Raw genomic sequence first — 16,005 nt, 5'->3', positions numbered from 1 at the left:
TGTTTTTCTTCTTTCAGCCAAGTCGAGGACAAACGGAGGAAACAGTCCCACCGGGCCGGGGGGGGACAGCCCGTCTCCAAGGAGCGACGGCGTCCACGGAGGCGGAGGATCGTCCGGGTGAGTCGACCGACGCTGCAGATTTAAAAACAAACGTCTGGAAGCTAGGAATGGGCGATATTTTACCGTTCATGATATACCGTCAAAAAAATTCCCCACGGTAAGAATTTGTATCTCACGGTAAAAATGATCAGTGTTGGGCAAGTTACATCAAAATATAATACATTATATATTACTAGTTACTGTCATTTGAAAGTAATTAGTTACATTACAATATTACTATATCTGAATTGTAATGCGTTACACTACTTGTGTATTACTTTTGAGTTACTTTCAACAAAATAGCAAAAAAAGATAAATCTTGTCCCACTGGCAGATTTTTCTACTTATTTCAAGTGAAAATTTACTTGAAACAGGTGAAAATTGTCAAATAAGTTATTTTTCTGGTGTTATTTTTCTGGTGATGACTCTAAATGTTGAAATAGCAGTAAAACCACATTCATTGATGAAATGACATAAGGGATGGAAAGGAGGGATGGCAGTTTTACAGGGGGGATGATTTGGACCGTTTTTATTTCAGGGGGGATGATTTGGACCGTTTTTATTTCAGGGGGGGGATGATTTGGACCGTTTTTATTTCAGGGGGGATGATTTGGACCGTTTTTATTTCAGGGGGGATGATTTGGACTGTTTTTATTTCAGGGGGGATGATTTGGACCGTTTTTATTTCAGGGGGGATGATTTGGACTGTTTTTATTTCAGGGGGGATGATTTGGACCGTTTTTATTTCAGGGGGGGGGGGATTTGGACCATTTTAATTTCAGGGGGGGTGCCATCACATCACCCCTCATCCCCCCTCAACTCGAATACTGCTCACACGGAACTCAGAACTTCTTCATAAATAACTCCCAGAGAGAAAAAAAACACCAGCAAGCTAACAAACAAACCAATATTTCTCTCAGAGTTAACAAAACGTACCAGCAATCAACAACTCGCAGCTGTTTTAACCTCTCCTCCTGATGGGCTTGCAGGTGTGGTTTAAGGCTGATTTATGGTTCCGCGTTACACCAACGCAGGGCCATACGCCGTGGGTTGCGCGAACTACTGCGTACCCTACGGCGAAAGCCCTGCGTCGATTTAACGCGGAACCATAAATCCGCTCTCACAGCGCGACTGACTGTGAGCCCGGCTCGTGCAGCTCCTCGCCGACTCCGCGCTCATATATATTTAATAAATGTATAAAGCCCATATATTAATAAAGCCTCACTTGGCCGAGCTCTAACGCTGAGACCATGGTAGATTTAAGTTACACGCGGACACGCCGCACTGTGACTTTTCCCTGCCGGCTCTGCTCACTGAACAGTCCCCACACAAACAGTGTCCAGCGGCGCTACGTTCCGCCGCGCCGCGTTCCCAACGCTTTTTTCTGTTGTCGGGATGTCTCGCGGACGCGGTGTTGGTGAATTCTTTAAAAAACAACAGCTAAACGGGTTAAATGCGTTGTAACGCGCGTTACTTAGATTGTAACGAGTAAAATATTACCGAAAATTTATTAGTAATGCGTTATATTACTGCGTTACAGCAAATAGTAATACATTACTGTAATTGCGTTACTTTTGTAACGCGTTACCCCCAACACTGAAAATGATAAATTCCGTTGATGACGTTTTTGTGTAAAACTGATTTATGATTCTGTGTTAAATCCACGCACAACGTGAAGGAAGGAAGGAAGGAAGGAAGGAAGGAAGGAAGGAAGGAAGGAAGGAAGGAAGGAAGGAAGGAAGGAAGGAAGGAAGGAAGGAAGGAAGGAAGGAAGGAAGGAAGGAAGGAAGGAAGGAAGGAAGGAAGGAAGGAAGGAAGGAAGGAAGGAAGGAAGGAAGGAAGGAAGGAGAAGGAAGGAAGGAAGGAAGGAAGGAAGGAAGGGAGGGAGGAGGGAGGGAGGGAGGAAGGAAGGAAGAAATGAGCCAGAAAAAGAGAAAGAAAGAAAGAAATGAGCCAGAAAAAGAGAAAGAAAGAAAGAAATGAGCCAGAAAAAGAGAAAGAAAGAAAGAAATGAGCCAGAAAAGAGAAAGAAAGAAAGAAATGAGCCAGAAAGAAAGAAAGAAAAAGAAAGAAAGAAATGAGCCTGAAAGAAAGAAAGAAAGAAAGAAAGAAAGAAAGAAAGAAAGAAATGAGCCAGAAAAAGAGAAAGAAAGAAAGAAATGAGCCAGAAAGAAAGAAAGAAATGAGCCAGAAAGAAAGAAAGAAATAAATGAGCCAGAAAGAAAGAAAGAAAGAAAGAAATGAGCCTGAAAGAAAGAAAGAAATGAGCCAGAAAGAAAGAAAGAAAGAAATGAGCCTGAAAGAAAGAAAGAAATGAGCCAGAAAGAAAGAAAGAAAGAAAGAAATGAGCCTGAAAGAAAGAAAGAAATGAGCCAGAAAAAGAGAAAGAAAGAAAGAAATGAGCCAGAAAGAAAGAAAGAAAGAAAGAAAGAAGAAAGAAATGAGCCTGAAAGAAAGAAAGAAAGAAAGAAAGAAAGAAAGAAAGAAATGAGCCTGAAAGAAAGAAAGAAATGAGCCTGAAAGAAAGAAAGAAATGAGCCAGAAGAAGAAGAAAGAAAGAAAGAAGAAAGAAAGAAAGAAAGAAAGAAAGAAAGAAGAAGAAAGAAAGAAAGAAAGAAAGAAAGAAAGAAGAAAGAAGAAAGAAGAAGAAAGAAAGAAAGAAAGAAAGAAAGAAAGAAAGAAAGAAAGAAAGAAAGAAAGAAGAAAGAAAGAAAGAAAGAAAGAAAGAAAGAAAGAAAGAAAGAAATGAGCCAGAAAGAAAGAAAGAAATGAGCCAGAAAAAAGAGAAAGAAATGAGCCAGAAAAAGAGAAAGAAAGAAATGAGCCAGAAAAAAAGAAAGAAAGAAATGAGCCAGAAAAAAAGAAAGAAATGAGCCAGAAAGAATGAAAGAAAGAAAGAAATGAGCAGAAAAAAAGAAAGAAATGAGCCTGAAAGAAAGAAATAAAGAAAGAAAGAAATGAGCCTGAAAGAAAGAAAGAAATGAGCCTGAAGAAAGAAAGAAAGAAATGAGCAGAAAGAAAGAAAGAAAGAAAGAAAGAAATGAGCCTGAAAGAAAGAAAGAAATGAGCCAGAAAAAAGAGAAAGAAAGAAAGAAATGAGCCAGAAAAAAAAGAAAGAAATGAGCCAGAAAGAATGAAAGAAAGAAAGAAATGAGCCAGAAAGAAAGAAATGAGCCTGAAAGAAAGAAAGAAAGAAAGAAAGAAAGAAATGAGCCTGAAAGAATGAAAGAAATGAGTCAGAAAAAAAGAAAGAAATGAGTCAGAAAGAAAGAAAGAAAGAAAGAAATGAGCCAGAAAAAAAGAAAGAAAGAAAGAAGGAAAGAAAGAAAGAAAGAAATGAGCCAGAAAGAAAGAAAGAAAGAAATGAGCCAGAAAGAATGAAAGAAATGAGCCTGAAAGAAAGAAAGAAAAAAGAAAGAAAGAAAGAAATGAGCCAGAAAGAAAGAAAGAAAGAAATGAGCCTGAAAGAAAGAAAGAAAGAAAGAAAGAAAGAAAGAAATGAGCCAGAAAGAAAGAAAGAAAGAAATGAGCCTGAAAGAAAGAAAGAAATGAGCCAGAAAAAGAGAAAGAAAGAAATGAGCCAGAAAGAAAGAAAGAAAGAAAGAAAGAAAGAAAGAAAGAAAGAAAGAAATGAGCCTGAAAGAAAGAAAGAAATGAGCCAGAAAAAGAGAAAGAAAGAAAGAAAGAAAGAAATGAGCCAGAAGAAAGAAAGAAATGAGCCTGAAAGAAAGAAAGAAATGAGCCTGAAAGAAGAAAGAAATGAGCCAGAAAGAAAGAAAGAAAGAAATGAGCCTGAAAGAAAGAAAGAAAGAGCCAGAAAAAGAGAAAGAAAGAAAGAAATGAGCCAGAAAAAGAGAAAGAAAGAAAGAAATGAGCCAGAAAGAAAGAAAGAAATGAGCCAGAAAGAAGAAGAAAGAAAGAAAGAAAGAAAGAAAGAAAGAAAGAAAGAAAGAAAGAAAGAAAGAAAGAAAAGAAAGAAAGAAAGAAAGAAAGAAAGAAAGAAAGAAAGAAAGAAAGAAAGAAAGAAAGAAAGAAAGAAATGAGCCTGAAAGAAAGAAAGAAATGAGCCAGAAAAAGAGAAAGAAAGAAAGAAATGAGCCAGAAAGAAAGAAAGAAAGAAAGAAAGAAAGAAATGAGCCTGAAAGAAAGAAAGAAAGAAAGAAATGAGCCTGAAAGAAAGAAATGAGCCAGAAAGAATGAAAGAAATGAGCCAGAAAGAAAGAAAGAAAGAAATGAGCCAGAAAAAAAGAAAGAAATGAGCCTGAAAGAAAGAAAGAAAGAAATGAGCCTGAAAGAAAGAAATGAGCCTGAAAGAAAGAAAGAAATGAGCCAGAAAAAGAGAAAGAAAGAAAGAAATGAGCCAGAAAGAATGAAAGAAAGAAAGAAATGAGCCAGAAAAAAAGAAAGAAATGAGCAGAAAAAGAGAAAGAAAGAAAGAAATGAGCCAGAAAAAAAGAAAGAAATGAGCCAGAAAGAAAGAAATGAGCCACAGAAAAAAAGAAAGAAATGAGCCTGAAAGAAAGAAAGAAAGAAAGAAAGAAATGAGCCTGAAAGAAAGAAAGAAATGAGCCTGAAAGAAAGAAAGAAAGAAATGAGCCAGAAAGAAAGAAAGAAAGAAATGAGCCTGAAAGAAAGAAAGAAATGAGCCAGAAAAAGAGAAAGAAAGAAAGAAATGAGCCAGAAAGAAATGAGCCAGAAAGAATGAAAGAAAGAAAGAAATGAGCCAGAAAGAAAGAAATGAGCCTGAAAGAAAGAAAGAAAGAAATAAATGAGCCTGAAAGAATGACAGAAAGAAATGAGCCTGAAAGAAAGAAAGAAAGAAAGAAATGAGCCAGAAAGAAAGAAAGAAATGAGCCTGAAAGAAAGAAAGAAATGAGCCAGAAAGAATGAAAGAAAGAAAGAAATGAGCCAGAAAGAAAGAAAGAAAGAAAGAAATGAGCCTGAAAGAATGAAAGAAAGAAATGAGCCAGAAAGAAAGAAATGAGCCTGAAAGAAAGAAAGAAAGAAAGAAATGAGCCTGAAAGAATGAAAGAAAGAAATGAGCCTGAAAGAAAGAAAGAAAGAAAGAAAGAAATGAGCCAGAAAGAATGAAAGAAAGAAATGAGCCTGAAAGAAAGAAAGAAAGAAAGAAAGAAAGAAATGAGCCAGAAAGAAAGAAAGAAATGAGCCTGAAAGAAAGAAAGAAATGAGCCAGAAAGAAAGAAATGAGCCTGAAAGAAAGAAAGAAAGAAAGAAAGAAATGAGCCAGAAGAAAGAAAGAAATGAGCCTGAAAGAAAGAAAGAAATGAGCCAGAGAAAGAAAGAAAGAAAGAAAGAAAGAAAGAAAGAAAAGAAAGAAAGAAAGAAAGAAAGAAAGAAGAAAGAAATGAGCCAGAAAAAAGAAAGAAATGAGCCAGAAAGAAAGAAAGAAAGAAATGAGCCTGAAAGAAATGAGCCAGAAAGAAAGAAAGAAAGAAATGAGCCTGAAAGAAAGAAAGAAAGAAAGAAAGAAATGAGCCAGAAAGAAAGAAATGAGCCTGAAAGAAAGAAGAAAGAAAGAAAGAAAGAAATGAGCCTGAAAGAAAGAAAGAAATGAGCCAGAAAAAGAGAAAGAAAGAAAGAAATGAGCCAGAAAAAAAAGAAAGAAATGAGCCAGAAAGAATGAAAGAAAGAAAGAAATGAGCCAGAAAGAAAGAAATGAGCCTGAAAGAAAGAAATGAGCCTGAAAGAATGAAAGAAAGAAATGAGCCTGAAAGAAAGAAAGAAAGAAATGAGCCAGAAAGAAAGAAAGAAATGAGCCTGAAAGAAAGAAAGAAATGAGCCTGAAAGAAAGAAAGAAATGAGCCTGAAAGAAAGAAATGAGCCTGAAAGAATGAAAGAAGAAATGAGCCTGAAAGAAAGAAAGAAAGAAATGAGCCTGAAAGAAAGAAAGAAATGAGCCAGAAAGAAAGAAAGAAAGAAAGAAAGAAATGAGCCTGAAAGAAAGAAAGAAATGAGCCAGAAAGAAAAGAAAGAAAGAAAGAAAGAAAGAAAGAAAGAAATGAGCCTGAAAGAAAGAAAGAAATGAGCCAGAAAGAAAGAAAGAAAGAAAGAAAGAAATGAGCCTGAAAGAAAGAAAGAAATGAGCCAGAAAAAGAGAAAGAAAGAAAGAAATGAGCCAGAAAGAAAGAAAGAAAGAAAGAAAGAAATGAGCCTGAAAGAAAGAAAGAAAGAAAGAAATGAGCCTGAAAGAAAGAAAGAAATGAGCCAGAAAGAATGAAAGAAATGAGCCAGAAAGAATGAAAGAAAGAAAGAAAGAAAGAAAGAAAGAAAGAAATGAGCCAGAAAAAAAGAAAGAAATGAGCCTGAAAGAAAGAAAGAAAGAAAGAAAGAAAGAAAGAAAGAAAGAAAGAAAGAAATGAGCCTGAAAGAAAGAAATGAGCCTGAAAGAAAGAAAGAAATGAGCCTGAAAGAAAGAAATGAGCCAGAAAAAGAGAAAGAAAGAAAGAAATGAGCCAGAAAAAAAGAAAGAAATGAGCCAGAAAGAATGAAAGAAAGAAAGAAATGAGCCAGAAAAAAAGAAAGAAATGAGCCAGAAAAAGAGAAAGAAAGAAAGAAATGAGCCAGAAAAAAAGAAAGAAATGAGCCAGAAAGAATGAAAGAAAGAAAGAAATGAGCCAGAAAAAAAGAAAGAAATGAGCCTGAAAGAAAGAAATAAAGAAAGAAAGAAATGAGCCTGAAAGAAAGAAAGAAATGAGCCTGAAAGAAAGAAAGAAAGAAATGAGCCAGAAAGAAAGAAAGAAAGAAAGAAATGAGCCTGAAAGAAAGAAAGAAATGAGCCAGAAAAAGAGAAAGAAAGAAAGAAATGAGCCAGAAAAAAAGAAAGAAATGAGCCAGAAAGAATGAAAGAAAGAAAGAAATGAGCCAGAAAGAAAGAAATGAGCCTGAAAGAAAGAAAGAAAGAAAGAAAGAAATGAGCCTGAAAGAATGAAAGAAATGAGTCAGAAAAAAAGAAAGAAATGAGCCAGAAAAAAAGAAAGAAATGAGCCAGAAAGAATGAAAGAAAGAAAGAAATGAGCCAGAAAAAAAGAAAGAAAGAAAGAAGGAAAGAAAGAAAGAAAGAAATGAGCCAGAAAGAAAGAAAGAAAGAAATGAGCCAGAAAGAATGAAAGAAATGAGCCTGAAAGAAAGAAAGAAAAAAGAAAGAAAGAAAGAAATCAGCCAGAAAGAAAGAAAGAAAGAAATGAGCCTGAAAGAAAGAAAGAAAGAAATGAGCCTGAAAGAAAGAAAGAAAGAAATGAGCCAGAAAGAAAGAAAGAAAGAAATGAGCCTGAAAGAAAGAAAGAAATGAGCCAGAAAAAGAGAAAGAAAGAAAGAAAGAAAGAAAGAAAGAAAGAAAGAAAGAAATGAGCCTGAAAGAAAGAAAGAAATGAGCCAGAAAAAGAGAAAGAAAGAAAGAAAGAAATGAGCCAGAAAGAAAGAAAGAAAGAAAGAAAGAAATGAGCCTGAAAGAAAGAAAGAAATGAGCCAGAAAAAGAGAAAGAAAGAAAGAAAGAAAGAAAGAAATGAGCCAGAAAGAAAGAAAGAAATGAGCCTGAAAGAAAGAAAGAAAGAAAGAAATGAGCCTGAAAGAAAGAAAGAAAGAAAGAAAGAAATGAGCCAGAAAAAGAGAAAGAAAGAAAGAAATGAGCCAGAAAGAAAGAAAGAAATGAGCCAGAAAGAAAGAAAGAAAGAAAGAAATGAGCCTGAAAGAAAGAAAGAAATGAGCCAGAAAAAGAGAAAGAAAGAAAGAAATGAGCCAGAAAGAAAGAAAGAAAGAAAGAAAGAAATGAGCCTGAAAGAAAGAAAGAAAGAAAGAAAGAAATGAGCCTGAAAGAAAGAACGAAATGAGCCAGAAAGAATGAAAGAAATGAGCCAGAAAGAAAGAAAGAAAGAAAGAAAGAAATGAGCCAGAAAAAAAGAAAGAAAGAAATGAGCCTGAAAGAAAGAAATGAGCCTGAAAGAAAGAAAGAAATGAGCCTGAAAGAAAGAAAGAAATGAGCCAGAAAAAGAGAAAGAAAGAAAGAAATGAGCCAGAAAGAAAGAAATGAGCCAGAAAGAATGAAAGAAAGAAAGAAATGAGCCAGAAAAAAAGAAAGAAATGAGCCAGAAAAAGAGAAAGAAAGAAAGAAATGAGCCAGAAAAAAAGAAAGAAATGAGCCAGAAAGAAAGAAAGAAAGAAATGAGCCAGAAAAAAAGAAAGAAATGAGCCTGAAAGAAAGAAAGAAAGAAAGAAATGAGCCTGAAAGAAAGAAAGAAATGAGCCTGAAAGAAAGAAAGAAAGAAATAAATGAGCCAGAAAGAAAGAAAGAAATGAGCCTTAAAGAAAGAAAGAAATGAGCCAGAAAAAGAGAAAGAAAGAAAGAAATGAGCCAGAAAAAAAAGAAAGAAATGAGCCAGAAAGAATGAAAGAAAGAAAGAAATGAGCCAGAAAGAAAGAAATGAGCCTGAAAGAAAGAAAGAAAGAAATAAATGAGCCTGAAAGAATGAAAGAAAGAAATGAGCCTGAAAGAAAGAAAGAAAGAAAGAAATGAGCCAGAAAGAAAGAAAGAAATGAGCCTGAAAGAAAGAAAGAAAGAAATGAGCCAGAAAGAATGAAAGAAAGAAAGAAATGAGCCAGAAAGAAAGAAATGAGCCAGAAAGAATGAAAGAAAGAAATGAGCCAGAAAGAAAGAAATGAGCCTGAAAGAAAGAAAGAAAGAAAGAAAGAAATGAGCCTGAAAGAATGAAAGAAAGAAATGAGCCTGAAAGAAAGAAATGAGCCAGAAAGAATGAAAGAAAGAAATGAGCCTGAAAGAAAGAAAGAAAGAAAGAAAGAAAGAAAGAAAGAAAGAAAGAAATGAGCCAGAAAGAAAGAAAGAAAGAAATGAGCCTGAAAGAAAGAAAGAAAGAAAGAAAGAAAGAAAGAAAGAAAGAAATGAGCCAGAAAGAAAGAAAGAAATGAGCCAGAAAAAGAGAAAGAAAGAAAGAAAGAAATGAGCCAGAAAAAAAGAAAGAAATGAGCCAGAAAGAAAGAAAGAAAGAAATGAGCCAGAAAAAAAGAAAGAAATGAGCCAGAAAAAGAGAAAGAAAGAAAGAAATGAGCCAGAAAGAAAGAAAGAAAGAAAGAAAGAAAGAAATGAGCCTGAAAGAAAGAAAGAAAGAAAGAAATGAGCCTGAAAGAAAGAAATGAGCCAGAAAGAATGAAAGAAATGAGCCAGAAAGAAAGAAAGAAAGAAATGAGCCAGAAAAAAAGAAAGAAATGAGCCTGAAAGAAAGAAAGAAAGAAATGAGCCTGAAAGAAAGAAATGAGCCTGAAAGAAAGAAAGAAATGAGCCTGAAAGAAAGAAAGAAATGAGCCAGAAAAAGAGAAAGAAAGAAAGAAATGAGCCAGAAAGAATGAAAGAAAGAAAGAAATGAGCCAGAAAAAAAGAAAGAAATGAGCCAGAAAAAGAGAAAGAAAGAAAGAAATGAGCCAGAAAAAAAGAAAGAAATGAGCCAGAAAGAAAGAAATGAGCCAGAAAAAAAGAAAGAAATGAGCCTGAAAGAAAGAAAGAAAGAAAGAAAGAAATGAGCCTGAAAGAAAGAAAGAAATGAGCCTGAAAGAAAGAAAGAAAGAAATGAGCCAGAAAGAAAGAAAGAAAGAAAGAAATGAGCCTGAAAGAAAGAAAGAAATGAGCCAGAAAAAGAGAAAGAAAGAAAGAAATGAGCCAGAAAGAAATGAGCCAGAAAGAATGAAAGAAAGAAAGAAATGAGCCAGAAAGAAAGAAATGAGCCTGAAAGAAAGAAAGAAAGAAATAAATGAGCCTGAAAGAATGACAGAAAGAAATGAGCCTGAAAGAAAGAAAGAAAGAAAGAAATGAGCCAGAAAGAAAGAAAGAAATGAGCCTGAAAGAAAGAAAGAAATGAGCCAGAAAGAATGAAAGAAAGAAAGAAATGAGCCAGAAAGAAAGAAAGAAAGAAAGAAATGAGCCTGAAAGAATGAAAGAAAGAAATGAGCCAGAAAGAAAGAAATGAGCCTGAAAGAAAGAAAGAAAGAAAGAAATGAGCCTGAAAGAATGAAAGAAAGAAATGAGCCTGAAAGAAAGAAAGAAAGAAAGAAAGAAATGAGCCAGAAAGAATGAAAGAAAGAAATGAGCCTGAAAGAAAGAAAGAAAGAAAGAAAGAAAGAAATGAGCCAGAAAGAAAGAAAGAAATGAGCCTGAAAGAAAGAAAGAAATGAGCCAGAAAGAAAGAAATGAGCCTGAAAGAAAGAAAGAAAGAAAGAAAGAAATGAGCCAGAAAGAAAGAAAGAAATGAGCCTGAAAGAAAGAAAGAAATGAGCCAGAGAAAGAAAGAAAGAAAGAAAGAAAGAAAGAAAGAAAGAAAGAAAAAGAAAGAAAGAAAGAAAGAAAGAAAGAAAGAAAGAAATGAGCCAGAAAAAAGAAAGAAATGAGCCAGAAAGAAAGAAAGAAAGAAATGAGCCTGAAAGAAATGAGCCAGAAAGAAAGAAAGAAAGAAATGAGCCTGAAAGAAAGAAAGAAAGAAAGAAAGAAATGAGCCAGAAAGAAAGAAATGAGCCTGAAAGAAAGAAAGAAAGAAAGAAAGAAAGAAATGAGCCTGAAAGAAAGAAAGAAATGAGCCAGAAAAAGAGAAAGAAAGAAAGAAATGAGCCAGAAAAAAAAGAAAGAAATGAGCCAGAAAGAATGAAAGAAAGAAAGAAATGAGCCAGAAAGAAAGAAATGAGCCTGAAAGAAAGAAATGAGCCTGAAAGAATGAAAGAAAGAAATGAGCCTGAAAGAAAGAAAGAAAGAAATGAGCCAGAAAGAAAGAAAGAAATGAGCCTGAAAGAAAGAAAGAAATGAGCCTGAAAGAAAGAAAGAAATGAGCCTGAAAGAAAGAAATGAGCCTGAAAGAATGAAAGAAAGAAATGAGCCTGAAAGAAAGAAAGAAAGAAATGAGCCTGAAAGAAAGAAAGAAATGAGCCAGAAAGAAAGAAAGAAAGAAAGAAAGAAATGAGCCTGAAAGAAAGAAAGAAATGAGCCAGAAAGAAAGAAAGAAAGAAAGAAAGAAAGAAAGAAAGAAAGAAATGAGCCTGAAAGAAAGAAAGAAATGAGCCAGAAAGAAAGAAAGAAAGAAAGAAAGAAATGAGCCTGAAAGAAAGAAAGAAATGAGCCAGAAAAAGAGAAAGAAAGAAAGAAATGAGCCAGAAAGAAAGAAAGAAAGAAAGAAAGAAAGAAATGAGCCTGAAAGAAAGAAAGAAAGAAAGAAATGAGCCTGAAAGAAAGAAAGAAATGAGCCAGAAAGAATGAAAGAAATGAGCCAGAAAGAATGAAAGAAAGAAAGAAAGAAAGAAAGAAAGAAAGAAATGAGCCAGAAAAAAAGAAAGAAATGAGCCTGAAAGAAAGAAAGAAAGAAAGAAAGAAAGAAAGAAAGAAAGAAAGAAAGAAATGAGCCTGAAAGAAAGAAATGAGCCTGAAAGAAAGAAAGAAATGAGCCTGAAAGAAAGAAATGAGCCAGAAAAAGAGAAAGAAAGAAAGAAATGAGCCAGAAAAAAAGAAAGAAATGAGCCAGAAAGAATGAAAGAAAGAAAGAAATGAGCCAGAAAAAAAGAAAGAAATGAGCCAGAAAAAGAGAAAGAAAGAAAGAAATGAGCCAGAAAAAAAGAAAGAAATGAGCCAGAAAGAATGAAAGAAAGAAAGAAATGAGCCAGAAAAAAAGAAAGAAATGAGCCTGAAAGAAAGAAATAAAGAAAGAAAGAAATGAGCCTGAAAGAAAGAAAGAAATGAGCCTGAAAGAAAGAAAGAAAGAAATGAGCCAGAAAGAAAGAAAGAAAGAAAGAAATGAGCCTGAAAGAAAGAAAGAAATGAGCCAGAAAAAGAGAAAGAAAGAAAGAAATGAGCCAGAAAAAAAGAAAGAAATGAGCCAGAAAGAATGAAAGAAAGAAAGAAATGAGCCAGAAAGAAAGAAATGAGCCTGAAAGAAAGAAAGAAAGAAAGAAAGAAATGAGCCTGAAAGAATGAAAGAAATGAGTCAGAAAAAAAGAAAGAAATGAGCCAGAAAAAAAGAAAGAAATGAGCCAGAAAGAATGAAAGAAAGAAAGAAATGAGCCAGAAAAAAAGAAAGAAAGAAAGAAGGAAAGAAAGAAAGAAAGAAATGAGCCAGAAAGAAAGAAAGAAAGAAATGAGCCAGAAAGAATGAAAGAAATGAGCCTGAAAGAAAGAAAGAAAAAAGAAAGAAAGAAAGAAATCAGCCAGAAAGAAAGAAAGAAAGAAATGAGCCTGAAAGAAAGAAAGAAAGAAATGAGCCTGAAAGAAAGAAAGAAAGAAATGAGCCAGAAAGAAAGAAAGAAAGAAATGAGCCTGAAAGAAAGAAAGAAATGAGCCAGAAAAAGAGAAAGAAAGAAAGAAAGAAAGAAAGAAAGAAAGAAAGAAAGAAAGAAAGAAAGAAATGAGCCTGAAAGAAAGAAAGAAATGAGCCAGAAAAAGAGAAAGAAAGAAAGAAAGAAATGAGCCAGAAAGAAAGAAAGAAAGAAAGAAAGAAATGAGCCTGAAAGAAAGAAAGAAATGAGCCAGAAAAAGAGAAAGAAAGAAAGAAAGAAAGAAAGAAATGAGCCAGAAAGAAAGAAAGAAATGAGCCTGAAAGAAAGAAAGAAAGAAAGAAATGAGCCTGAAAGAAAGAAAGAAAGAAAGAAAGAAATGAGCCAGAAAAAGAGAAAGAAAGAAAGAAATGAGCCAGAAAGAAAGAAAGAAATGAGCCAGAAAGAAAGAAAGAAAGAAAGAAAGAAAGAAAGAAATGAGCCTGAAAGAAAGAAAGAAATGAGCCAGAAAAAGAGAAAGAAAGAAAGAAATGAGCCAGAAAGAAAGAAAGAAAGAAAGAAAGAAATGAGCCTGAAAGAAAGAAAGAAAGAAAGAAAGAAATGAGCCTGAAAGAAAGAACGAAATGAGCCAGAAAGAATGAAAGAAATGAGCCAGAAAGAAAGAAAGAAAGAAAGAAAGAAATGAGCCAGAAAAAAAGAAAGAAAGAAATGAGCCTGAAAGAAAGAAATGAGCCTGAAAGAAAGAAAGAAATGAGCCTGAAAGAAAGAAAGAAATGAGCCAGAAAAAGAGAAAGAAAGAAAGAAATGAGCCAGAAAGAAAGAAATGAGCCAGAAAGAATGAAAGAAAGAAAGAAATGAGCCAGAAAAAAAGAAAGAAATGAGCCAGAAAAAGAGAAAGAAAGAAAGAAATGAGCCAGAAAAAAAGAAAGAAATGAGCCAGAAAGAAAGAAAGAAAGAAATGAGCCAGAAAAAAAGAAAGAAATGAGCCTGAAAGAAAGAAAGAAAGAAAGAAATGAGCCTGAAAGAAAGAAAGAAATGAGCCTGAAAGAAAGAAAGAAAGAAATAAATGAGCCAGAAAGAAAGAAAGAAATGAGCCTTAAAGAAAGAAAGAAATGAGCCAGAAAAAGAGAAAGAAAGAAAGAAATGAGCCAGAAAAAAAAGAAAGAAATGAGCCAGAAAGAATGAAAGAAAGAAAGAAATGAGCCAGAAAGAAAGAAATGAGCCTGAAAGAAAGAAAGAAAGAAATAAATGAGCCTGAAAGAATGAAAGAAAGAAATGAGCCTGAAAGAAAGAAAGAAAGAAAGAAATGAGCCAGAAAGAAAGAAAGAAATGAGCCTGAAAGAAAGAAAGAAAGAAATGAGCCAGAAAGAATGAAAGAAAGAAAGAAATGAGCCAGAAAGAAAGAAATGAGCCAGAAAGAATGAAAGAAAGAAATGAGCCAGAAAGAAAGAAATGAGCCTGAAAGAAAGAAAGAAAGAAAGAAAGAAATGAGCCTGAAAGAATGAAAGAAAGAAATGAGCCTGAAAGAAAGAAATGAGCCAGAAAGAATGAAAGAAAGAAATGAGCCTGAAAGAAAGAAAGAAAGAAAGAAAGAAAGAAAGAAAGAAAGAAAGAAATGAGCCAGAAAGAAAGAAAGAAAGAAATGAGCCTGAAAGAAAGAAAGAAAGAAAGAAAGAAAGAAAGAAAGAAAGAAATGAGCCAGAAAGAAAGAAAGAAATGAGCCAGAAAAAGAGAAAGAAAGAAAGAAAGAAATGAGCCAGAAAAAAAGAAAGAAATGAGCCAGAAAGAAAGAAAGAAAGAAATGAGCCAGAAAAAAAGAAAGAAATGAGCCTGAAAGAAAGAAAGAAAGAAAGAAAGAAAGAAAGAAAGAAATGAGCCTGAAAGAAAGAAAGAAATGAGCCTGAAAGAAAGAAAGAAAGAAATGAGCCTGAAAGAAAGAAAGAAAGAAATGAGCCAGAAAGAAAGAAAGAAATGAGCCAGAAAAAGAGAAAGAAAGAAAGAAATGAGCCAGAAAAAAAAGAAAGAAATGAGCCAGAAAGAAAGAAAGAAAGAAAGAAATGAGCCAGAAAGAAAGAAAGAAATGAGCCTGAAAGAAAGAAAGAAATGAGCCAGAAAGAATGAAAGAAAGAAAGAAATGAGCCAGAAAGAAAGAAAGAAAGAAAGAAATGAGCCTGAAAGAATGAAAGAAAGAAATGAGCCAGAAAGAAAGAAATGAGCCTGAAAGAAAGAAAGAAAGAAAGAAAGAAAGAAATGAGCCTGAAAGAATGAAAGAAAGAAATGAGCCTGAAAGAAAGAAAGAAAGAAAGAAATGAGCCAGAAAGAATGAAAGAAAGAAATGAGCCTGAAAGAAAGAAAGAAAGAAAGAAATGAGCCAGAAAGAAAGAAAGAAATGAGCCTGAAAGAAAGAAAGAAATGAGCCAGAAAGAAAGAAATGAGCCTGAAAGAAAGAAAGAAATAAAGAAAGAAATGAGCCAGAAAGAAAGAAAGAAATGAGCCTGAAAGAAAGAAAGAAATAAAGAAAGAAATGAGCCAGAAAGTAAGAAAGAAATGAGCCTGAAAGAAAGAAAGAAATGAGCCAGAGAAAGAAAGAAAGAAAGAAATGAGCCAGAAAAAAAGAAAGAAATGAGCCAGAAAGAAAGAAAGAAAGAAAGAAAGAAAGAAAGAAAGAAAGAAAGAAATGAGCCTGAAAGAAAGAAAGAAAGAAATGAGCCTGAAAGAAATGAGCCAGAAAGAAAGAAAGAAAGAAATGAGCCTGAAAGAAAGAAAGAAAGAAAGAAAGAAATGAGCCAGAAAGAAAGAAATGAGCCTGAAAGAAAGAAATAAAGAATGAAAGAAAGAAAGAAAGAAATGAGCCTGAAAGAAAGAAAGAAATGAGCCAGAAAAAGAGAAAGAAAGAAAGAAATGAGCCAGAAAAAAAAGAAAGAAATGAGCCAGAAAGAATGAAAGAAAGAAAGAAATGAGCCTGAAAGAAAGAAATGAGCCTGAAAGAATGAAAGAAAGAAATGAGCCTGAAAGAGAAAGAAATGAGCCAGAAAGAAAGAAAGAAATGAGCCTGAAAGAAAGAAAGAAAGAAAGAAATGAGCCTGAAAGAATGAAAGAAAGAAATGAGCCTGAAAGAAAGAAAGAAAGAAAGAAATGAGCCTGAAAGAATGAAAGAAAGAAATGAGCCTGAAAGAAAGAAAGAAAGAAAGAAATGAGCCAGAAAGAATGAAAGAAAGAAATGAGCCTGAAAGAAAGAAAGAAAGAAAGAAAGAAAGAAATGAGCCAGAAAGAAAGAAAGAAATGAGCCTGAAAGAAAGAAAGAAATGAGCCAGAAAGAAAGAAATGAGCCTGAAAGAAAGAAAGAAAGAAAGAAATGAGCCAGAAAGAAAGAAAGAAATGAGCCTGAAAGAAAGAAAGAAATGAGCCAGAGAAAGAAAGAAAGAAAGAAAGAAAGAAAGAAAGAAAGAAAGAAATGAGCCAGAAAAAAAGAAAGAAATGAGCCAGAAAGAAAGAAAGAAAGAAAGAAAGAAAGAAAGAAAGAAAGAAAGAAAGAAAGAAAGAAAGAAAGAAAGAAATGAGCCTGAAAGAAAGAAAGAAAGAAATGAGCCTGAAAGAAATGAGCCAGAAAGAAAGAAAGAAATGAGCCAGAA

The 16,005-nt window shown here is 33.9% G+C and overlaps 1 protein-coding gene across 1 annotated transcript in view; it reads left to right on the top strand.

Moving 5' to 3' along the window:
• Nucleotides 1–16,005, top strand: part of elac2 (elaC ribonuclease Z 2) — a 33,657-nt gene that overhangs the window by 4,384 nt on the left and 13,268 nt on the right. Inside the window, exon 7 of the mRNA XM_061712577.1 lies at nt 18–117. Within this exon, the coding sequence (XP_061568561.1) occupies nt 18–117 (100 nt within the window). The remainder of the gene's footprint in view (nt 1–17; nt 118–16,005) is intronic.

This window comes from Cololabis saira, chromosome 21, assembly GCF_033807715.1.
Source record: "Cololabis saira isolate AMF1-May2022 chromosome 21, fColSai1.1, whole genome shotgun sequence".
In the NCBI taxonomy this organism is placed as follows: Eukaryota; Metazoa; Chordata; class Actinopteri; order Beloniformes; family Belonidae; genus Cololabis; species Cololabis saira.
The sequence above is the reverse complement of the archived record's forward strand: the minus strand, read 5'-3'. Positions and strand labels throughout refer to the sequence as shown.